The sequence below is a fragment of the Nomascus leucogenys genome, chromosome 8 (assembly GCF_006542625.1).
Source record: "Nomascus leucogenys isolate Asia chromosome 8, Asia_NLE_v1, whole genome shotgun sequence".
In the NCBI taxonomy this organism is placed as follows: Eukaryota; Metazoa; Chordata; class Mammalia; order Primates; family Hylobatidae; genus Nomascus; species Nomascus leucogenys.
Window position 1 is genome coordinate 77,570,424 of NC_044388.1, and position 24,179 is coordinate 77,594,602.

Genomic DNA, 24,179 nt, shown 5'->3' on the forward strand with positions numbered 1-24,179 from the left:
GGCCAAGATGGGAGGATCACTGGAGGCCAGGAGTTCAAGACCAGCCTGGGCAACAAAGCAAAACCCTGTCTCTACCAAAAAAAAAAGTTATCTCTTGGCATCCTGTAGCTCATACACCTTCTAAGACCTTATGCCCCATGGGACAGCTTGGACCCCCAGTGTCTGCATCTTCCACTGGCCCTCCCTAAATGAGAAAGGACTAGAAGTCAAACGACTCTGACCCCTCTCTGGATGTGGCCCCTTTAGGATTGCAGTTGGCCAACATTTGGTTGCACTGGGGTGCCGCCTTTCCCCAAGAGATGGCCTCCCTGGACCCTAGAGGTTATGGCCTGCCCAAATGATTATGTGTTTAGGGGACTTATTGGAGGCTCTGAAACTTTCAGTAGCCTGCCTTGCAGGCGAAGACCAAGAGCCCTCCTAAGAGGCTGGGCAGCGAAGACTCCAATCTTCATAGTCTTCCTTACAAGTTTTGATGTGTGTACTGGTGCAGGAAAGGCAGGGCGACAGCATGACCCGTTCCCTTTGTCATGGGCTAGGGATCTTACAGTGATGTCATTTTTTCCACTGTGTTCATCCCACTGTGGAGGTGTGGGTGGCAGTTGGGCACTCTGCTTCTCGCTGACATGTCTGATCTGGCTTCTGTGGTGTCTCATTTTCACTTGCAGTGTAACCAGATCCACCATGGCCTTCGCTCTGGCATTGTCGTCCTTGGCAATGGGAAAGGCATCATCCGGAACAATCAAATCTTTTCCAATAAGGAGGCTGGCATTTACATCCTATACCACGGAAACCCTGTTGTGAGGTGTGTGCTGCTGTTTCCCTCCTTCATCTTTGTTAACCTCCTCCCTGTCTCTCCTCCATTTGAAAACACTCTTTATGGAAACAACTGTACAGATGCAAGCAGAGAAGAGACTTCACTCATCATCCCACCCCAGTAACACAGCTGCTTTTGTGTTTATGTGCCCTTCCAGTTAACTCTGTGTAGCTGTTCTATTCGGCAGTCACTACTGAGCACTTCCAACTTGGGCAGGCTCTGCTCCCTGGAAGCTTACTCTAGCCTGGAGAAATGGGCACAGAAGTACCCCAAGGCAGGGATGGAACAGAGATTTTAGATCACCTAACAGTTTCAGTTAGTTGCTAGTGGTGACTAGGGGTGCTGTGTGAACATCCTGGTGCTGCACCTGGCCTCAGCACGAAAGCGTGCTGTGGTCAGGGACTGATATAAGTGATAGGTGGGAGGCAGCAGTGGCAGTCCTGGGACTCTGTCTGCCATCCCAGCTCTAGTATGGGGCAGACTGTGATAAATGCTGTCAGAGTGGTACCAGAAGGAGAGACTCATTCTGACTAGGAGGATGTGGGAAGGCCTCATTTAGGAGGTAGCATCAGAGTCAGACTTTGGAATATGGGTAAGACTTGGACTCGTGGAGATGGGGATAGGGAGGGGTCAGTGGATGTTCCTAGTAACGGGAACAGCATGAGCAAAGGCAGCAGGGCATAGCAGATTCAGGGGTTAGCAAACCGTTCACGGTGGCTTGAGAAAAAATCTGACATGGTGTGACACTGCTATAGAATATTTTAAATTGGGATGGTCCCAGAATATCTTGGGCCCTGTGGTCACTGCAGCATGACCCTTGATGTCCTTGTGGCAGACTATCTGTGCCACACAGCAGAGTGAAAAGGAATGATGGAAAGAAAGGCTTGGGCCAGATGAGGAAGGCCTTACGTAGACCAAGTTGAGGCGGGGGAGCCTATTCTGTCTACACAGCGGGGACTCATTAAAGGCTCTGAGCAGAAGACTCGCACAGTTATGTCTGTGCTTTAGGAGAATAGCTGGCATTAATGGGCAGCAAGTATATTCAGAGCGCTTTCCCCCCTGCATTATTCCATAGGTACTTTGTCTCCATGTTGTTGCATGCATGGCCTTTACATTCATCACTTTGGAAAGTTTCACCGTATTCCAGTATTTTGATATGCCATAATTTTTGAACCAGACCTAATTGCTGGTTCAAAAATTTTGGAATATAATCCTATTTTTCAGTGTTACAGACAGCTTACTAAAAACAATTAGTGGTCATAGAGCTCTTTCTCCCTTCTTCTGCATTATTGCCTGAACAGAACAGTGTGTATTTGTATGTGTGTGTGCTGTTCATTGAACACACATTCCAGCCACTCTATATGAGGGGGCAGTGATAGACAACATGGACAAGAACAGTCCCTGCCCCGTGGAGTTGACAGTCTTATGCTGGAGATGGACACACACTCACACAGCCATGATGGAGGACTCACTAAAATGAGCACTTTACTAGGCATTCATGCAGACTGACCAAGGAACTCAGCCGTGATCTCAGCTGAGCATGTCAGGGAGCTGACATTCGAGTTGTGCTTGAAAGATAAATAGGATTTTATGGCCAGGGAAAAGGCATTCTGGGCCAGAGGCAGTGAAATTCAGGGTATGTCTGAGAAAATGGTGAGAAATGTGGCGTGTTCGGACACGAGATACCAGAGGGATGGTGCAAAGGCAGGTTGCTGCTGGACGGCAGAGGACCTTGAATGCCAAGCATCGTAGACAGAATAATGGCCCCAAGGATGTCCATGTCTTAGTCTGTGAACCCTGTGCATTGGTGCCTTACAAGGCAAGAGGACCTTTGCAGATTTGATTGAGTGAAGGACTTCGGAGAAAGATGAAGGAGGTTATTTTGGATGATACAGGTGGGCCCAGTGTAACCACAGGCCCTTATGAGAAGGAAGCAGGGGAATCAGATTAAGAGAGCAGGGGCCGGGCGCGGTGGCTCATGCCTGTAATCCCAACACTTTGGGAGGCCGAGGCGGGCAGATCACTTGAGGTCAGGAGTTCGAGATCAGCCTGGCCAACATGGTGAAACCCCATCTCTACTAAAAATACAAAAAATAGCCAGGTGTGGTGGCAGGTGCCTGTAATCCCAGCTATTCGGGAGGCTGAGGCAGGAGAATCGCTTGAACCCGGGAGGCGAAGGTTGCAGTGAGCCGAGATCGTGCCACTGCACTCCAGCCTGGGTGACAAGAGCGAGACTCCATTTCAATAAATAAATAAATATAAAAAAGAAAATAAGACAGCAGGAGATGTGAGGACAGAAGCAGAGGTCAGAGTGATGAGGCCACAGCCCAAGAAGTGCAGGCGGCCTCTAGGAGCTGGAAAGGATGAGGAATGGATTCTCCCCTGGAGCCTCCAGATAGAACACAGGTCTGCTGACACTTTGATTTTAGCCCCGTGAAACCCATTTTCAACTTCTGACCTCCTGAACTGAAAGATAGAAATTTGTATTGTTTTAAGCCACCAAGTTTGTGGTAATTTGTTATAGTAACAATAGGAAGCTAATACACCAAGCTGAAAAGTCTGGGCTTTACCTTGGGGATGCTGGGAAACCATGAAAGAGTTTTGGGTGAGGAATATCATAATTAGACCAGTGTCTGGTTTTTAAAACATAGTCATCTTGAGAGAATACGTTGTGCTTTTTTCCTTTGTTTCTTTGCAATGAGAGAGAAGAGTCTGGAGCAGGATACAGAATGAAGTTTAAGATCCCTGAAATGGCCTGGATGAGACAAACCATAGCATATATTTTTGCCACAGAAAATTATATAACCTATTATGTTTATCTTTTTTCCTTGGATGCAAAGAAGCACAGGACTCAATCTGTGCTCATCTGCAGTTAATATCCCATCCTGGGCTCTTGGTACACTGGTCTGTCCCCTTCTAAATGTTTTCTCATCCCTCCTGTATCTTTATTCTGCTTGCCCCGTGTACACACACACGTTTCTCCAGGTGGCCACGGATCCTTTCTGGAGGTGAGATTTGTAGTAAAAATATGCCAGGACTCAGTTACTCACGCCGGTAGTCCCAGCTACTTGGGAGGCTGAGGTGGGAGGATCACTTGAGTGCAAGAGGTTGAGGCTAGCCTGAGCAACACAGCGAGAACCCATGTCTCAAACAAAAAAATTGTAAACATTTTCTGGTTCAAACATTTGATGGTTGGATAAAATACATATAAGGCCAGGTGCGGTGGCTCATGCCTGTAATCCCAGCACTTTAGGAGGCTGAGGCAGATGGGTCACTTGAGGCCAGGAGTTCGAGACCAGCCTGGGCAACATAGCAAAACCACGTCTCTACAAAAAATACAAAAAATTAGCTGGATGTGGTGGTGCACACGTGTAATCCAGGCTGAGGCACGAACATTGCTTGAACCCAGGAGGTGGAGGTTACAGTGAGCTGAGATTGTGCCACTGTACTCCAGCATGGGCAACAGAGCAAGACCTCAAAAAAAAAAAATGTATATATATATATGCATGGGTATATATGTAGATGACAGTCAAGTGAGGCTACAGTGAACTGGATATCATTGTGCGTGTATAGCATAGTTGGGGGTTTAGTTTTTGGTCAAGCTGTCCCAGTGACAAACATTTCTATATGCCTGGCTTATAAAAGGACTTTAGGAAATGCTTTTATGCCCCTGTGGACTTGAGCCATAGGGAGGCTCAAGTGATCCTCCACCCCAGCCTCCCAAGAAGCTGGGACTACAGGTGCACACCACCACACCTGGCTAATTTTTTTTGTATTTTTTGTAGAGACAGGGTTTCCACGAAAGAAGGCAGTCTCCTGGAAGCATGACATTGATGCCCTGGGCTCACCCCTTTGTGTTGTTCTCCTTCCACTTTAGCGGGAACCACATCTTCAAGGGCCGTGCTGCCGGCATAGCAGTGAATGAGAACGGCAAAGGCCTCATCACAGGTACGGATGAGAACTGCCTGGCACCTGACAGCCAGGCCAAGGTCCCCTGGCATCACCCCCCAGCTTCAGGACCTCACACTGCTCCTTTACCCCCACAGACTATGGCCTCTTTCTCTGACTGGTGGGCTGGAGCTCAGGGACGCCAGCTGCATGGTGGCTGTGCTTCTTACAGGAGGGCCTAACACAGAGTGGGTGTCTGCTCCTTCCAGGCCCAGAGCCAACAGGCCCTCACCAGGTGGCTCACAGAACAGTTTCAGAAGCACTGATGCCCAACCACCTGTCCGAATCCCTCCTCTTGGTCTTTGTACGGACCTCTGCCTGCTCTGGAAACCTCCGCCCGGCTAACCCCTGCTTATCCTTTAGGTCTTAGCTTAACTGTCACTTCCTCAGGGAAGCCTTCCCTGACTTCCCCATTGTACACAGATACACTATACCCAGGATGCCTCCTCTCTAGGGCCTTTGACTTAATTTCTTAGTGGTTTGTGGTGTCCGTCTCCTCTTTTATAAAGCGGTAAATTCCACAAGACAAGGGTCAAGTCTGTCTGGTACATCAATGTAGCCTCAGCACAGAGCAGAGCCAGGCCTGGAATATGAAAGGGATTCCGCAAATACTAGCCCAGGGAATCCCCCTGACTGAACTTATCAGACATGGATTGATCACGCGTTGTATACAGGCCGTGTTCCAGGAGCTACAGGTACAGCAGTGAACGAGGCTGTCAGCCACTGACATTTTAGGAGAGGAAGCGAATAAATAAATAAAAGCCTACATATATAAGCAAAAAACATCCTATCTGAGGGTGACAAGTGCTCTATGGATAATTAAGGCAAAAGAGGGACTGGGTGGGCATTTGGAATTGTGTGGTCAGGGCAGCCCTCTGAGAAGGTGACAAGGAAACCACACCCTGAGTGGGAGTGGCTGGAGGAGCTGGGAAAGAACTTTCCGTGTAGGGCTGCCTATGAGAACAGACCTGGCATGGCCGAGTGGACATCGCTTGTGGGACTGAAGTGTCGTGTGCAAGGGGCCTGCAGTGGGGGCATGGAGACAGGAAGAGGCCAGTCACACAGAGACTCCTGAGCCATTGCAGCCATTGCGCCTCAGTCCCAGGAGGCTGCGTCTTCCCTGCCAGTGTTGGAGCAGCAGTGTCATGGACTACCCTTCTGACCTGTGACTCTTTCACCTACCCCAGAGAGATGGTGGCTCCCAGGAGGAGGAGGGGATGGGTGTGGTCAGAGTTCAGAGCTGAGGCTGAGAAGGACAGGCGAGGCTAGCGCCTTCTCACAGGCTTGTGGGTAAATGGCCACATTCTGCCTCTGAGGACTCTAAAGCCACTTTATTCTTTTTTTTTTTTTTTTTTTTGAGACGGAGTTTCATTCACTCTTGTTGCCCAGGCTGGAGTGCAATGGCACGATCTCAGCTCACTGCAACCTCCGCCTCCCAGGTTCAAGTTATTCTCCTGCCTCAGGCTCCCGAGTAGCTGGGATTACAGGCATGTGCCACCACGCCCAATTTTGTATTTTTAGTAGAGATGGGGTTTCTCCATGTTGGTCAGGCTGGTCTCGAACTCCCGACCTCAGGTGATCCGCCCGCCTCAGCCTCCCAAAGTGCTGGGATTACAGGCATGAGCCACCGCACCTGGCCTATTCTTTGTTTTGTTTCCTTTTTGTTTGTTTGGTTGGTTTTTTGGACACCAGTGTCACTCACCAAAGCTAGTTTATTCTTTTTTTTGAGGCAGGGTCTCAGTCTGTCATCCAGGCCGGAGTGCAGTGGTGCGATCATAGCCCACTGCAGCCCTGACCTCCAGGGTTCAAGTGATCCTCCCACCCAGCCTCCTAAGAAGCTGGGACTATAGGTGCACACCACCACACTTGGCTAATTTTTTTTGTATTTTTTTGTGGAGACAGGGTTTCACCATTTTGCCCAGGATGATCTGGAACTCCTGGGCTCAAGTGATCTACCCGCCTTGGCTTCCCAAAGTACGGGGATTACAGGCATGAGCCACCATGCCTGGCCAAAACTAGTTCATTTTTAATCATCAGTCCTCAAGGCCATTGGGTATAGTAGGTGCCGGGGAGATAGGAGTGCACAAGATAGACACAAGCCTTGCCCTTGGGGAAAGGAGTCAGCAGATAAGTCCCTGAAACATCAGACAGCAGACAAGATTTACAGTGCTAATTGCTGGCAGGGTAAGGCCAGGGCCTCCTGGTCTGGAGTAGCCTTGATCAAAACTGTCCAAGTCCTATTTGCCAGCACTGGAGCTGGCCCTTGGGTACTGACCTTCTTTTCTGCTTCTCTCCATAGAAAATGTCATCCGTGAGAATCAGTGGGGAGGTGTGGATATCCGCCGTGGAGGGATCCCTGTTCTCAGGAGTAACCTCATCTGCTTTGGCTATTCAGATGGTGTGGTTGTGGGAGACGAAGGCAAAGGCCTCATAGAAGGAAATACCATCTACGGTGAGGAGCTTGTTCCCAACCCAGCCGGGGAGGCAGGAAGCCCAGGTTCCATCTCCAGCTTGTGGGTCCTGAGAAGGTCACTGCCTTTCCCTGTGCCTCAAAGACCTCATCTGAACAGGCACTCTCAGGCCACAGTCACCCAGGCCCTCTCAGAACAAAGAGCCTCTTATAAATCACGTTGTAGTCCAGACTGACCCCGAGGTGTTAGCAAAGCCAAAGGCTTTATCCCCTTTTAAAATAGCAAAAGATAGGAGCTGTATCATGTCTTAAGGACAGGACCATTTCGGCCCTGGTTCATGTGCATCTAACTCCTCTTATCCTTTCTTTTGATCCAGAGAACTGAAAATATAATGGGAAACCAAGATAATCACAGGAAGAAAACTCTTCTCACTCACGCAGTGACTTTGGGCAGAGCCTTAATCTGTCTGGACTCTAGCTCTAATAATACAGTGATAATAGTAAAGATGACTCAGGCCCACCTCTCTACTTGGCCCTTTCTATGCACGATCACATTTAATCCTCATGACTGCCTTCTGAAGGAGGCACAGTTATTAACCCCATTTGAAAGATGAGAAAACTGAGGGACAGAGAGAGGTCTGGTAACCTGCTCAGGGTCTCACAGCTGGGAAGTGGTAGGGCTGGGATTCTAACTGAGGATGCCTCCTATGCAGGGAGGGATTGGTGCCCCCTTGGCACTGTCACTGTGGGCTTATGTGCTTCTAATGTGGACATGTGGCCCTGACAGTCCTCAAAGCACTTTCACACTGTGTGGAATGAGCCGAGCTTGTGAGGTTCACCTGATCCTGATGACCTCTCTTGTGTGAAGGTGAAGTCTGCGGCTAGAGCCATCAAGTGGCTTGTCCGAGGTCATTAGCAAGTCAGGGACTCTCTCCCAGGCCAGTGGCTTTTGCTTCCCCTCTCAGGGAGACTCAGGTGCCACTTCACCTGAGCTCAGTGTCAGTGACCAGCTCCTCTCACTGTCCCAGCTAACAAGGGCTGTGGTGTGTGGATGATGTCGTCCAGCCTCCCCCATGTCACCAGCAACCACGTCAGCTACAATGGCCTGTATGGAGTGGCAGTATTTAGCCAGAAGGATGGCTCCAGCGAGTTACCTCGAGGCCACAGGGCTCAAGAGAACTTCAGCGAGGATGGGGACGCCATCCTCTGGGAGACGGAGCTGGAGAAAGAGGACGACCCACTGCGCCGGCCCATCACCATAGCTCTTGTCGAGTCTAACAGTATTAATCACAATGGAGGTGAGTGCACCCCCTCCGCCCCTGCTCAAGAACCTTCCATGGCTCCCCACTGTCTTTTTTTTTCCTCCAATTTAAAACTTTTAATTTAATTTAAATTTAAAAGTAAACTTTAATGTCAAAGATGCAAACCTGGGGAGGGCAGAAAGATCACACACAAGGTTGCCACTTCACACTTGGAGGGTTACACAGCGGCCAGGCAGAGGTGCTCCTCACTTCCCAGACAGTGGGGCGGCCGGGCAGAGGTGCTCCTTATTTTTGAGACGGTGCGGCCGCCAGGCAGGGCCTTCTGCAGACTGATCCCAACTTGCCCTCAGGCCTCATCAGCCACTTCTTCAGCCTGATCCCCAATCCCCCTGTATTACTCATTAAACTTGAATCCATTCTTTCCTGCTTCCTAACCTGCTGACCTCACTCATGCCGTTTCTCCCATCCACATGTCCCAAACTAACTTGAACTTCAAAACCTGCTGTGAATATCCCCCTTCATTCCTTCCTCCTTTGAACTGGGCCCTCCCCATCCCCACTGGCACTTATGAGGCCTCACGGCTGTATTTATTTCTGTGGCTGTTTCATCAACACTGATAGGCCATGAACTTGAGACAAAGAACTGAAGCCCACCCAGCTCAGTGCGCCTGTCCCTGCAGTACCAAATCCCACCTCTGGCACACACACTTTTAATCAACTCTGGGATACATTTCTCACAATTTAACATCTCTCACATATCATGGTTTAATTGGCAGTGAGTTTTCCTTCTTAGAGAGACAGAAAATAAAAGTGTTTTAAATCCATGTTATCCTAAACCTGATGAAAAATGGAAGCCAGGTGCCAGGGATCAAGCCTGTAATCCCAGGACTTTAGGAGGCCTAGATGGGGGGTGGGGGGGGGGGGTATTGCTTGAGGCCAGGTGTTCAAGACCCGCCTGGGCAACATAACAAGACTGGTTTCTACAAAAAAAAAAAAAAAAAAAAAAAAAAAAAAAAGGAGAAGAAAAAGAAAAATTAGCTGGATCTGGTGGCATGTGCCTGTGGTCCCAGCTACTCAGGAGGCAGGAGGATCGCTTGAGCCCAGGAGTTCAAGGCTGCAGTGAGGTGTGATTGTACCACTGTACTCTAGGTGCTCAGAGCTCAGAAGCAAGACCCTGTCTTAAAAAAAAAAAAAAAAAAAAAGATGGTAGAAGATGTTTGATATTTCTTGAATTAAAAAAAAAAAAATACTGTGTAGTTCATCTAACTCCAGGGCTCCCAAAGCTAGCTGATTATCAAACTCACTATGGGGTGGGGGTTGGAGGGTAGGATGGATGGGTGGGTCGGGAAATGGAGGAAGTCTTATTAAGAACAGATTCCTGGGCTAGATGCAGTGGCTCACACCTGTAACCCTAACGCTTTGAGAGGCCAAGGCAGGAGGATCGCTTGAGTTTAGGAGTTCAAGACCAGCCTAGGCAACATAGAGAGACCTCAATCTCTACTGAGAAAAAAATTTTTTTTCAGATTAGCTGGGCATGGTGGTACATGCCTGTAGTTCCAACTACTAGGGAGGCTGAAGTAGGAGGATGCTTGAGCTCAGGACTCAGAGTTTGAGGTTGCAGTGAGCTATGATGGTGCCACTGCACTACTGCCTGGGCAATAGAGCAAGACCCTGTCTCTAAAACAAAATTAAATTATAAAAGATTCCTGGGCCTGGTAAGCACTTGCTTCTGGTAGTGGTAGAGGACAGGGAGATGGATAACCAGCAGCCCCAACCCACTTATTCGGAAAATGAGTTCTGTCCCCTCCCAGGTCAGAGTTTCCTCCATGTGGCCATGCTGTCTGTCCAGTACGACAGGCAAAGCCACCTACGTTCACAAATACTTATTTTTGTTGTTCTCAACCAAGCCAGAGAAGCAACAGGCTGGTGCCACCAAGAGATTTGAGCTTGCAGGCTCATGGCTCCAGACACTGCTGCAGGGCCCCAGTCATCGTCCTGCACACAACCTCCCCCAGCACTGCCCCAACCCTTGTTGCTGCTGTGGTGGGCAGAGGGACCTACTGCAGAGCCCTCCCCTCCTCGCCCCCGGCTCTGGCTGCCCTGCTTTCTTTTCCTGACAAGCCGTGGGGCTCTAATCCTGCTGACTTGGGGCTTTTCTCCTCATGTACCTAGTGTCTCTTAAGTACACACAACCCCAAGCGTCAGTTTTCCTTTCCTAAATTTCAAACACATTTTTGACACATATTACTCGCTTAGTAAGTTTTTGTACTCCAAAATTACAGAATTTACATTAAGAAGAAAATTTCTGGCCCGGCATGGTGGCTCACGCCTGTAATCCCGGCACTTTGGGAGGCTGAGGTGGGCGGATCACGAGGTCAGGAGATCAAGACCATCCTGGCTAACACAGTGAAACCCCGTCTCTACTAAAAATACAAAAAAATTGCCAGGCGTGGTGGAGGGCGCCTGTAGTCCCAGCTACTTGGGAGGCTGGGGCAGGAGAATGGTGGAACCTGGGAGGCGGAGCTTGCAGTGAGCCGAGATGGCCCCACTGCACTCCAGCCTGGGCGACAGAGCGAGACTCTGTCTCAAAAAAAAAAAAGAAAATTTCCCCAAACAGTAGGGAGGATTCCAGCTTAGTGTAGGAAGGAGAGCAAAGCAAAACCCTCTAACGAGTAGATCTGCCTGTCCAGAGGGGGAGTGAGCAGCCTTGAGGCGGTAGTGAGCACCCCGTCAGGGAGGTGTAAGTGGCAGTAGGATGGCGGTGGTGCAGGAGGCATTCAAGCACACGGTGGGATCTCAGGCCAGAGGAGCCTTCTCACATCATGTTTCCCTGGCTACACTGAATAAGGACTTCATGCAGAAGAACCAGAGTTTTGTTGATGCACCTGGATTTCCTCCTGCTGTTTCATCAGCTTGGAAGATACAAACTAGAGGGTTGTTTCTGAGTGTTGGTACCTCTTCTTCTCCACTCCCTTCTCTTGGAGTGCACAATTCAGGGAAGGCTTTTCCTGACTGGTGGTGTCAGGGCTGACCCTGGGACCCCCTGTGCTTTCCAACCCCTCCACCCATAGCCTCAGGACTCTATGTCCAGAGCAGCGAGGCACTGCATGTCATCACCAATGTGATCCACGCGAATGGGGACAGAGGCATTACTGTGGCCCAGAGCAGCCAGCCCACCCGAGTGGCCAACAACAGCATCTCCTGCAACCGGCAAAGTGGGGTCAAGGTTGAGGCCCAGTGCAAAGTGGAGCTCCGGGGCAATGGCATCTATGACAACAGAGGCCACGGCATTATCACCAAGGGTGACAGCACCGTCGTCATTGAAAACGATATCATTGGCAACCGGGGCAGCGGGCTGCAGCTGCTGCCCAGGTCCGACACTAAAGTGAGTATGTCTGCATGCGTGTGAAGTGTGATGCCCACACAGGGCACAACCCTGGGACAGTCCTCGTGGCCTCTGCTGAGAACAGAACCGTAATCACTCAGCACTGCAAGGGACAGTATCCCTCCTGCCAGGACTCAGCCTGGGAAATGTGGGTGGGACTTCCCACAGGAGGGAACTGAGTCCTGAGGATGAACAAGGGCTCACCAGCAGGAAGCCAGGGATGGGGTGTCACATCCTTGTCATGGTGTTGGGAGCCTCCCGAGGTATCTTCATGATCTCCGGGTCAAGGTCAGGACTATTTCAGCTCTCTTTCCTTAACAGAATAATCATGCACAGTGCCTGGTGTACAGTAGCTGCTTAATGAGGAGAGAGATCCTGCCTTGAGGCCTTTGCATACACTCTCCCCTGTATACCCCTCATACCCCTGCCCCCCTGCCCCCCTTGCGCTGCAGTCCTGCTGCTTAGCTGTGTCTTTGTTCAGGAAGAGTCCCTGAGCCCCCCACCCCAGGCTGTTTGAGGTACCCCTTGTCTGGTGCTTTTGCCCACACCTACCTCACAGAGCACTCTCCACAGGGCTTGGTCCCCACAGAGCACCCTCCACAGGGCTTGGTCCCCACAGAGCACCCTCCACAGGGCTTGGTCCCCACAGAGCACCCTCCACAGGGCTTGGTCCCCACAGAGCACCCTCCACAGGGCTTGGTCCCCACAGAGCACCCTCCACAGGGCTTGGTCCCCACAGAGCACCCTCCACAGGGCTTGGTCCTCACAGAGCACCCTCCACAGGGCTTGGTATCTCTTCCTTTGCCTATCTGTCTCCCGACCAGACTGAGCTCCGAGCACCTTTCTATGCAGAGCCCTGTTTCATTGTGGAGCCAAACAGATCTTGTTCCTGCCCTTATGGAATTATGATCCCAAAGGCTCTATTTTTATTTTTAGTTCAACAGTTTTTGAGGTACAGGTGGCTTTTGGTTATATGGATAAGTTCTTTAGTGGTGAATTCTGAGATTTTGGTGCCCCTGTCACTCAAGCAGTGTACACTGTACCCAATATATAGTCTTTTATCCCTCACCCTGCTCCCACCCTTCCCCCCGAGTCACCAAAGTCCATTATATCATCCTTATGCCTTTTCATCCTCATAGCATAGCTCCCACTTATAAGTAGTGAGCAAGTAAGGACATAGAATATTTGGTTTTCCATTCCTGAGTTACTTCTCTTAGAATAATGGCCTCCAAGTCCATCCAAGTTGCTGCAAAGGCTGTTATTTCATTCTGTTTTATGGCTGAGTAGTATTCTGTGGTATATATATACCACAAGAGTTTCTCTCTTGTTGCCCAGGCTGGAGTGCAATGGCATGATCTCAGCTCATTGCAACCTCCACCTCCCGGGTTCAAGCCATTCTCCTGCCAGCCTCCCAAGTAGCTGGGATTATAGGCATGTGCCACCATGCCCAGCTAATTTTGTATTTTTAGTAGAGACACCATGTTGGTCAGGCTGGTCTCAAACTCCTGACCTCAGATGATCCACCCGCCTCAGCCTCCCAAAGTGCTGGGATTACAGGTGTGAGCCACTGCACCCAGCCTATACCACATTTCTTTATCCACTCTTTGGCTGATGGGCAGTTAGGTTGGTTGCATATTTTTGCAATTGTGAATTGTCCTGCTATCAATATGCATGTGCATATGACTTTTTTTCCTTTAGGTAGACATCCAGTAGTGGGATTGCTGGGTCGCCTAAAGCCTCTTTACAGTTCTGCAGCTTCATGGGTTAGTGACTTTAGGCAAAGAGTAAAGAATGCTGGGGCTTTGCCTCTGAGCACTGCGGGAGCAGAGGAAGGGAGAGAGGGACACACTTTTGTCTCAGTTGGGTTGCCAGTGGCCCTGACTTCTGACGCTACCTCCCCTCTCTGCTAGGCCTCTGTATATTGTTTCTCCTTCCTGCAACAGCTCTCCCTGTTCTGCATCTGATAAATGCCTACAACTTACCTATCACCTCTTCCAGGAAGCCTTCCCTGGCTCCCCCAGCTGTTCTTGGTGCCCTTCTTTGAGCTTATAGGCTCTTCACTGACCTGCCCAGCGTGTTCCTGCCTCTCGGTTTTAGAACTGATAATTCACTTGCCCAGCTCTCCCACTCAGTCTGTGAATCCCTGAGGTGTGACAATCTCTGGCTGCCTCTCCCAGGTAATAAAGAACCGGATCCACTCGTTCCGGGCCTACGGCATCGCAGTGCGGGGCCGTGCCAAGGCCCTGGTGCAGGAAAACATCATCTTCCAGGGCAAAACCAGTAAGACCATCTTTCAGCAGATCTCAAACAACCGAGAATGCGTCATGCAAAACAACAAGTTCCTGGTCTTCAAGAAAAAGTGAGTGCTTGGGGTTGCCTGAACCAGTCCTCTAGAGCCACAGTAAGCTCCCTGAAGAAGCCAGGCCCACACCCAGGGATCGTGGCTGCCCGGGCTCCCTGCAACCCTGCCAGCTGTCAACTTCAGTCAGAAAAAGGCCTGTGCCTGGCTGTATGTCAGGCCCAGGCTAATGACTCCCCAGGAGGGAACAAGCTTTTCAAGAGTCAGGGGTACGTGGTTTCAAATCTCAGCTCTGCGGGTTACTGGCTGTGTGACCTTGGGCAACTTACTCACATCTTTAAGCCTTAGTAAAATCCATTTAATAAGATCACACAACCTGGCTGAATCTGAGGGGTTGTAAAAATGTTAGTTGATGCTGCTGCTGTCCTTTAGTCACTCTGCCTCAGTGTATCACAATTGCCGCTACCCATCTTCCTCAAACCTCTCTGTCCTTTCACGTTCCCCATTTCAGCGACATCACCATCCACTCAGTGTTCTGACAACAAAACTTCTGCTCCCTTTTTCTCCCTAATGCGAAGATGTCCAGTCAGTCACCAGGTCTTGTTGATTCTGCTTCTGAAATCTTCCCTTTTCCGGCACCTCCTCTTCCCCAACTGCCGCCATCCTAATTCAGGTCTCAGCACCTCTCAACCTGACCTGTACCACCTGTGTTACTGCAATGCATAGCTGTTCCAGTTGCTTCTGCTTGGGCTGTGTTCTGATTGGTCCGTGCTTTCGCTTTCCCATTCTGGTTGTAAAATCATACTGATATTTGCTGTAGTTGGGATCACTCCTGCACCGCCAATGTCACCTGTCCCCCTGCAGCAGCCTCCTGTCAGTCTCCCTGCCTGTGGCCACCCCCTGCTCCACTCTGGAGGTTGTCCCATGTATCCCGCCAAGTTAATCTTTCTAAGGAGAGCTCTGGTCACATCACATCCATGGTTAAAAACCTCTCATGGATCTTCATGTTCTGTAGTAAGGATCTCCATACTTTTTGTATTATACACACTCTTGGGAAAAAATATTCTTTGAAGAAACCCCCTGATGTAGGTATACCTATTTATTTATTTAGAGACCAAGTCTTGCTGTGTTGCCAGGCTGCAGTGCAGTGGTGCAATCTCAGCTCACTGCAACCTCTTCCTCCGAGGTTCAAGCGATCCTCCTGCCTCAGCCTCCTGAGCAGCTGGGATTACAGGCATCCACCACCACTCCCAGCTGATTTTTGTGTTTTTAGTAGAGACGGGGTTTTGCCATGTTGGCCAGGTTGGTCTCGAACTCCTGACCTCAGGTGATCCACCCGCCTTGGCCTCCCAAAGTACTGAGATTACAGGTGTGAGCCACCACACCTCACCGGTATACCTATTTATAACTTAATGTGTGTATTCTAGCAGTATATTATTTACATTATAAACTATCCCCAAAACAGAAAATTTAAAGTATAAAGTTTAAAAAAACTGAAATTCTAGTATTTTCTTCGCACATCCCAGCGGATTATATTGTGGACTCCCTGGGATCCACCTCCTCCTCCCCTTTGGAGACCCCAGGGTACAGGATACAGCCCAGACTTTGCCAATGCCAGCTCTGGTATTGTCTGCTGTCTACCCTGAGGTCCTAATTGTCTTTTCCAGCCTTTCATTTCATCAGTCCTTTTCAGTAGTGCTCCCCTGCTGCCAAACTCAAATACATACAGTCCTCCCAACATAGCTTAGGCCTTTTTACTCACATGCTAGTAGCCAACCTCTGATTCCCTCCACACCTTTCCAGTCCTTTCATTGTAACATCATTATCATAAAAATACATATAAGACGATGTGTTGCCTTAAGCAAATGGAGACTTAGTGTGTAAAGTTGGTTCCTTGTAACTCAAGCATCAGAAAACTCTGACCACAGCTTCACTATCATTCTATTTTCCCTGGCCCTCCATGCTCTCTACAAGAGTTTGGGTGACTGGAAACCCACCAACTTCTATCCCCCATAGATTTGCATTTTCCCAAATGTCATATAAAAGAAATCGTGGCTGGGTGCGGTGGCTCATGCCTGTAATCCTAGCACTTTGGGAGGCCAAGGTGGGTGGATCACCTGAGGTCGGGATTTCAAGACCAGCCTGGCCAACATGGTGAAACCCCATCTCTACTAAAAATACAAAAATTAGCTGGGCGTCATGGCATGCAATTGTAGTCCCAGCCACTCGGGAGGCTAAGCCAGGAGAATCACTTGAACCTGGGAGGAAGAGGTTGCAGTGAACCCAGATCACACTACTGCACTCCAGCCTGGGTGACAGAGCAAGACTCCGTCTCGGGAAAAAAAAAAAAAAAAAATTAAAAAATTAAAGTAAAAACAAAAACCCCAGAAATCTTGCAGTCTGTAGTCTTTTGAGTCTGGCTTCTTTCACTTAGCCTAAGATGCTGGAGATTCATTCATGGTGTTGCATGTAAGGCATTCATTCCTTTTGATTGCTGAGTAGTCTTCCCCTGTACGGGTGCACCGCACAGTTTATTCACTCATCAGCAGAAGGGTATTTAGGTACTTTCTAGTTTTTGGTGATTATGAATAAAGCTTCTATAAACATTTGTGGTCATAGAGCTGAAAAGAAATGAAAGAGGAAAAGCTGGACACCGTGGCACACACCTGTAATCCCAGCTACTCGGGAAGCTGAGGCAGGAGGATCACTTGAGCCCAGGAGTTTAAGACCAGCTTGGGCAACATAATGAGACCGTGTCTCACAACAACCACCCTATGATCTTATCCAGATCCTTATTTAAAGTGGGGAAATCGGCTGGGTGCAGTGGCTCAAGCCTATAATCCCAGCACTTTGGGAGGCTGAGGTGGGAGATCGCTTGAGCCCAGGAGGTTGAGGCTGCAGTGAGCCATAATCATGCCACTGCACCCCAGCCTGGGCAACAGAGTGAGACCCTGTGTCAAAGTGGGAAAATTGAGGCCTATAGAGGGACCTTGTCCAAGGCTACATGCAGAGTTGAAGGCAGAGCTGGATGTGGAATGCAGGGCTTTTGCCCCTAGTTTCTCAACATCCCACCTCTTTGGACTAACACTAAACTGGAAGATAAAACCTATACCCAGATTTAAACACCTGGATCCACCGATCTGGAATCAAAGTTAAGATTGTGCAGGGCATTCAGCCAGCACTGCACACCCTTCAGAAGTTCACTGACTTTCGTTTTGCGCCTCCAGGTCTGATACGTGGCGCCTGGTGAACCCACCAGCACGGCCCCACCTCGAAAACTCTCTCAGACGCCCCTCGGCAGCCCACAATGGGCAGAAGGTGACGGCCATGGCAACAAGGATCACAGCACGGGTGGAAGGTGGTTACCACAGCAACCGCAGTGTCTTCTGCACCATCCTGTGAGGACACAGACCTGCTTCAGGGCCAAGCCCGGATGGATGCTTAGAGGAGCTAAGGTGGAAATAGTGCCTGAGAAGATTCCGCCCCCCTCCCCCGGGAACAAATGGGTCCCAGGCCTCCAAAACACGGTACCTCCAGAACACTTCAGCTCCACAGCCCATAGCAAGAAGAAAGTGGGCAATGTTTTTCAAGGAGAAGGGATAGAAGCTGGTGGGTTTCCAGTCACTCAGAGTCTATAAAGATTGTGAAGAGCTGGGGAAGCTCAAATGCTGAAGCTTTTGGTCAGGATTTTCTCTGAGTTCTAAGGAACCGTGTTTTGCACACACCAAACCCAGACTCTTCTCAGGAAAGAGCAGATTTACTTCTGATGGCGGGAAGTGATTCTAGTGAGGTGGAGAGAGACAACTGCTCCAGAATTTTCCCCTTTGCTAGACCTGTCTCCCTCTCAATCCCTCCAGGGACCCCACCACACCCTCCCAGCTGTCTCTGGAGGCTGGAGGAGTTGTTTGGTTGACTTGAGAACTTGGACATGGACCTGGGAGGGAGGAAGGACCTGGGAGCAACTGGACGCCCCAAGGAAAGGCTGCCCCAGGGATGACAGAGGGACACGCTGAAACAGGTGGGGCTGCAGCATGCAGGCAGGTGCTAGGCTGGGTGGGCAGGGATGCACGAGGCTCTACTCCATCCCCAGAGAGCTCCCAAATGCAGGAGGATTCAAACCCCATGTGAGCATGCCCACACCAGCCGCCCCTCCTGAGCACCAGCCTGTTCAGATGGGGGTACCTGGGCCTCTCGTTCGCACCTGTGTTCTCATGGATGAACGCCGGCCTTTACTGACCCTCCCAAGCCTCCCCACTCTGTGCCTTGGCTCATGCTCTTCCCTCCTCCTGGCATGCCCTTCTCCATCTCCGTGTCCTCGTTCCTCAAGGTTTAGCCGAGACACTGCCATCTCCACATAGCTCTCCCTGCCCTCTTTCCCCCTCTGGGCCTCAGTGGCCCTTCTCTGCTCCCTCAGGGTACTGAGCACTTTCTGCCTTGTCCTGGAGCTATCTGGGTCCATAGCCTGACCCCCCACTTACCTGTGTGCTCCCTGTAAGTAGGGCCACATCTGACTGTGTGTCCCCAGATCCCAGCCTGGGGCTGGGGTAGGATTAGTGGCCTGAGTGAGGAGAGGAAGGCCAGCTCCCAGAGGACATTACTGAACTGTACTGTGAATATGTCCAAGTCCCAAAGCCAGGCGAGCTCAGACCCCACTGCTTGAGGAAGGGGGCTGGATGCAGGGCCAGCTCAGCCTGAACAATCCCCTCCCACTCGGCCTTTCCTGTAGGGCCTTCACCAGCCTGCTGGGGTCACTGTTGTGCACTTGGCTGCATGGCTGGTTCTATTGGCCCTAGGTGCTGCTCTGTTGGGTGGGGTGGGAGGGGGTAGGGGGAGCCAGGAGCACTGGGTTCTCCCTGAGAACTCTGGGCACAAGAGTGCTGGCCTCTTCTATCCCTGGCACTGTCCTTTGCACTTGTTTGGTGGCCCCAATGTGAGTCGCTGTACAAAATGCTGCCTTTACTATTTTCTAAGAAATGACTTTTCTGTGAACCAACAGTAACAAAAACCTCAGTAACCAAAATAAAGTTCTATATTTTAAAAAAGGCACCTTTGGAAGCTTTTCCTTGGTCTGGGCATATACTGGGGCTCCCAGCTGGCCAGGCCCAGCACTGTTTCCTCTGAAGGAGAGGAGAATCCTGGGGCCATCTTGTTGGGTCAGCTCGTTCCTGTGACAGTTCCAGATATAGGGCTGAAGGGCTCAATCGGGCTATAATTCCACTCCTGCCTGCGTGCCCAGTGGGGCTCTGTGAAGACAACAGAAACAGGCCATCCCCGGGGATCACTGGACTGTCAGCTTAGGGACCTCAGGCCCGGGAGCATACTTGCCCAACTTCACTTACTCAGCATCTTAGAATTTTTGCTATATCCATATGTCACCTGAGAAGTTAGTACTTTTTTCTTTAAATCTACTTAATTTTTAGAAGTTTTAAATATGCAGAAAAATTGAGCAGACAGATGATTACTACAATTCCCATATCACCCTTGCTACTCCCCGAGTTTCCATGTTATTAACATCTTATGCTGTCAGTGTACATTTGTAAAAATTCATAAACTAGTACTGGTACATTATTAACTAAAGTCCATAGTTTATTCAGATTTCTTTTTTTCTTTTTGAAATGGGATCTCACTCTGTTGCCCAGGCTGGAGTGCAGTGGTGTGATCATGGTTCATCGCAGCCTTGACCTCCCCAGGCTTACTCAGGTGATCCTCCCACCTCAGCCTCCTGAGCAGCTGGGACTACAGGCATGCGCCACCACGCCTGGCTAATTTTTCTATTTTTTTGTAGAGATGGGGTTTTGCCATGTTGCCCAGCCCGGTCTCAAACTCCTGGGCTCAAGTGATCCGCCTGCCTCAGCGCCCCAAAGTGCTGGGATTACAAGCATGAGCCACTGTGCCTGGCCTCAGATTTCTTTAGTTTGTTACCTAATGCCCTTTTTCCATTCCAGGATCCCATCCTACAACATGTCTTTTTTTCACACACTGAAAATACTTTTTATATTACTATAAATATACACTAAACTATTAAAATGAAAATATTCACTGGTTTTGGTAGTTACTAATGTTTGCTGCCCCTCAAGGAGAGTAACATGCCCTATCATGTTGCCATGTGACCTGATTTGCCCAGTGAATGTGGGCAGAAGTGGTTAATGGTCACTTCTGGGCAGAAGCTTTAAGGGCCAGCAGAACTTGCCCTGATCGCGTGTCCCTCTGCCAGTAGACCATGTGTCAGACATGGCAGCCTGGGTCCTGGGATGAAGCTAACCCAGAGCAGGGCCCCAGTTGCCTGCTGGCTGACAGATATGTGCCATAAGCAAATGAACTTTTGTTGAAACCAGACATTTGAGAACCATTTGTCACTGCAGCTTAGCCTAACCAGCAGAACACGAGTACTTTGCTACATCCCTGAGCCACCTAAAATCATCTTAAGTTCTGTCAATAATATATTAAACACTGACTTGGTGAGGCCATTGTCCCCATTTTGGAGACTGGGAGTGCTGATGCTCCTGAGACCCGGTAGGGGAAAGTTCCCTATCAGATGTTAAGAGCTTGTAGGTGGAGAGGTGTGGGGAGGCCTATTACCTGGAGCATAGGTGGCAGGGAAGGGAACAGGTGGGACACAATTTCCCTCCAGGTCATTTGGAGGCAGAAGTGGGAGGAACAGAACACCCACCTTAGCTTTTGTGTTTGGGGAAGAATCAGGGAGTGCGGGTGCTTTGCATAACAGGCCAGACTTGCCCAAAACTGAGCCCATCCAACTTTTTACTTCATTGAACAAGTCGCTCTCCCTGGCTAAATTCTACCCCCCCTTCAGAAGCTCCTTAGTCACTACTTGTGTGAAACACCTTCCCCTGTCTCTGCAAATATCAGTTAACTGCGCCTTCTCCATGATCCTGTGCCCAAACAGCCACATGCCACCTGCAGATGGCACTGAATCCTCTATTTTCTGTCTGTTGGTTGAGGGCAGGGATTTTGCCCATCTTGTTCACTGTTGATTCTCTATGCCCAGCACAGAGCAAAGCTCACTAAGTGTTGGCTGGATGGGTGGACAGACAGGTGACAAATGAGGAAACAAACCCAACCTCATTCCTAGAATCTCTACCTCCCTGGGGCCCCAAAAGGACATCTCTTCACTGTGACAACTCTTCAGAGATTTGCAGGCAGCACCCTCATCCCCCTGGGGTCTGTTGCCCTCCTGGGTTCCTCTCATATGTGCCAGTTTGCAGGGTGTCTCTTCACCACCCTGGTCCTTTCTCTAGACTCACTCCAGTGGCCTGGGTAGGTCTGGGAGAGCCCAAAGAAGCAGAGTTGAGGAGTCCTGTCCTGCATCTCTGGAGGAATGGCCCAGCTCCATGGGCAGCACTCATGGATCTAAAGCGAATTCTCTAAGGTACTGTGTTATCTTGGAATCATTTGCATTCAATCTGCAGTAGCTACCCTCCCACCCACAGGAATACTGCCATGGGTGAAGGCTTCACTCTGGTGCAGAGTTCACAAGAGGTTCCAGCTGACCTCTACCCAAACAGCTTATACTGTGTCCTCCCTGGACTTCCCTGTTGGCCACTCAGGCCCAAACATTGATGTCTGCTGATGGGAATATACAAGCACAGCAAACCCCTGTATGATATCATCATCTAGGCCTCCGGGTCTTGGTGAGGTCACTGCCCTGGTGTCCAGAAGAGGTCCTAAGTATAGCAGATGGTGGACATGGTATGGCCAGACCAGGCAAGAGCCAGAGTTGAGCCTTGGAACAGCACATGAGCCTATACTGTCAACAGCACCCCTGGGCCCACCTTCTTCAATCTGACAGCACAGAGCAAGCTTTCTCTCCAAATGCCTCCTCATGGTGGGCGCACATGGGGCATGCTGGACTTATTCCTACCTAGCAAATATTAGTAACTATCCAACATAGGCATGCTCACCCCATTGGTACCTTCTCACTACCCTCCAGACCTCTGCAGGGTACCTTCATGGAGCTCCTGAGCCCATCAGCTGTGGTTAATGTGCTTTTTAAATGAAGTCAAACCTAGCATGGCCTCCTGGTGCAGCCTGAGCTACCCATCACAGAGCTGTCACCTCTACTCAGCCCAGTTCTTGCCCGAGTGCAGCTGAAGATCCCATCTGTCTGGTGGTCAGGATTGCATTTCACTTCCTGCTTCGGGCCCATCATTCATGTCATCTGCTATTCTCCACTAAAAGGCCAGAGCTCCTTGGATAAAAGACTGATTCAAAGCTGGGTGTGGTGGTGCATGCTCATAGTCCTAGCTACTCAGGAGGCTGAGGCAGGAGGATGGCTTGAACCCAGGAGTGCAGTGAGCTGACTGCACCACCACTCTCCAGCCTGAGCGACAAAGCAAAGGCACAAAGCCTGTCTCTAAAAAGCCTGTCTCTAAAAAAAGAGACACAAAGCCTGTCTCTAAAAAGCAAAACCACAACAAAAGACTGACTCCAGTGCAGCAGCAGGGAAAGTACAAGGTAGGCCTGGAATATCTTATGCCAGAAAGTAAGGAAGCACCCTTAAAATGATGGGATCCAGGTTTCCTGAAGGAACTCAAGATTGGCCAAATATGTACAATCTGGGCATCACAAGGAATCACAGTAACAGCCTCCACATAGAACACAAGACTCTTGAGTCTATGCCGATAACTAAATGAACACAAAACTTCCAAGTTCGAGAAAACAAGCTCTGCCTTATGAGAGCGTGCCAATAATGAGAAGAAATGATGGTGTTACAAAATCACCATTTTGTAACCATCTTGGTAATTGATTCAGCAAGAATCATCAACTGAGGCTGAAACTAGTAGGTTAAAGTTTCATGAGGAACAGGATACTTAGTTTCAACGTATCCCTCCACAAATTACTTATGAATTAAACGGAAAAACAGTAACTTCACAATGGGGAAAACACAACCTTAACTAAGAAAAGTTAACACCAGCAAGGAAAGCACAGTCCCACATCATGGGCCCCTAATGTGATGCACGTGGGTCACAGCATCACTTCTGTTCCTGCCAAAAATGTAAATCCTGAATCCGATCACGGGGAAGCCCCAAATGTAAACTGACAGACACCCTACAGAATAACACCTCACTCTCCAAAATGTCAAAGCCAAGAAAGTCCAATAAAAATCTGAACTGTTTCAGATTAAGCAAGACCAAAGAGGCATGGTGATCAGTAAAATTTGAACATGAACTGTGGGCTAAGTCATAGTATTGTATTATTGTCTTATTTCCTGCATCTGATGGACTGTGGTTATGGAAGAGAAAGTCAGGATTCTCAGGATGTACACACTGAAAAAGTACTTATGGGTAGAAGGGTAGGATGTTTTCCTCAAATGGTTCAAAAAGAGATCTCAAAATGTCTAAAGCAAATAGTAAATGGGACAAACTATTAATAGTTGGAGAATCTGGGTAAAGGATATACAAGAGTTCTTGCAAGTTTTCTCTGTGTGAAACTATATGAAAATACTTTAAAGAGGAGACACTTGAAAGAATGTTATGTAATTCACTATTTCCAGGTTAGGGTCTCCTGCCAATGTGGTAACTATGCCTTCTTTGACCTCATCCCAATTAACAGTGTCCAACAGGTCAGGGCAGCAAGCAGAGACTTCCCTCCAAGGAACAGACTTCATTCTGTTAATCAAACCCTGCCAAGTTAAGACTATCCCGCAAACTACAAATCTTCAGGGCACCAGCATCTGGCTCACAGTCCCCCTTTCTTCAATGAGGCCATCAGGAGACATTCTGGCAAATAGCTTGGTGAGATCAAGGTATCCTCTGGGAATCTATTAGTAAACAAATGGGTTTCTACAGCCAGAAGAAGCCCTAGTACAATTCCATTATTCTGCAAGTGTTTACTACCTAATAACCCTGCCAAGGAAAGTACGGTTCATGCCCTGACTCATTCTGCAGACACTGACCACTCCTATGTCAGGTATTGTCCTAGGTGGAGCCCTCTTCTGAGCCTAAGGACTCACAAATCTCCTAATGTACAGAAATTTGCTGTTTAGCCTCTGGGAATGTGTCCCCGACATTTAGCAAGACACACTTGTTGACACACATGACAAGT

General features: G+C 49.4%; 1 protein-coding gene across 3 annotated transcripts in view; it reads left to right on the plus strand.

The window, feature by feature from the left end:
- The window catches only part of FBXO10 (F-box protein 10), a 65,713-nt gene extending 46,550 nt beyond the window's left edge, over positions 1 to 19,163 (plus strand). For 2 of the 3 annotated variants that reach the window (XM_030817448.1, XM_030817449.1), the window contains 7 exons: positions 666 to 802; positions 4,692 to 4,762; positions 7,062 to 7,214; positions 8,201 to 8,470; positions 11,505 to 11,818; positions 13,996 to 14,177; positions 17,345 to 19,163. In XM_030817448.1, coding sequence (XP_030673308.1) covers positions 666 to 802; positions 4,692 to 4,762; positions 7,062 to 7,214; positions 8,201 to 8,470; positions 11,505 to 11,818; positions 13,996 to 14,177; positions 17,345 to 17,519 — 1,302 coding nt within the window. In that variant the 3' untranslated portion in view covers positions 17,520 to 19,163. The remainder of the gene's footprint in view (positions 1 to 665; positions 803 to 4,691; positions 4,763 to 7,061; positions 7,215 to 8,200; positions 8,471 to 11,504; positions 11,819 to 13,995; positions 14,178 to 17,344) is intronic. The other variant, XR_004031385.1, reaches the window with a different exon arrangement.
- The last annotated feature ends 5,016 nt before the right edge of the window (positions 19,164 to 24,179 follow it).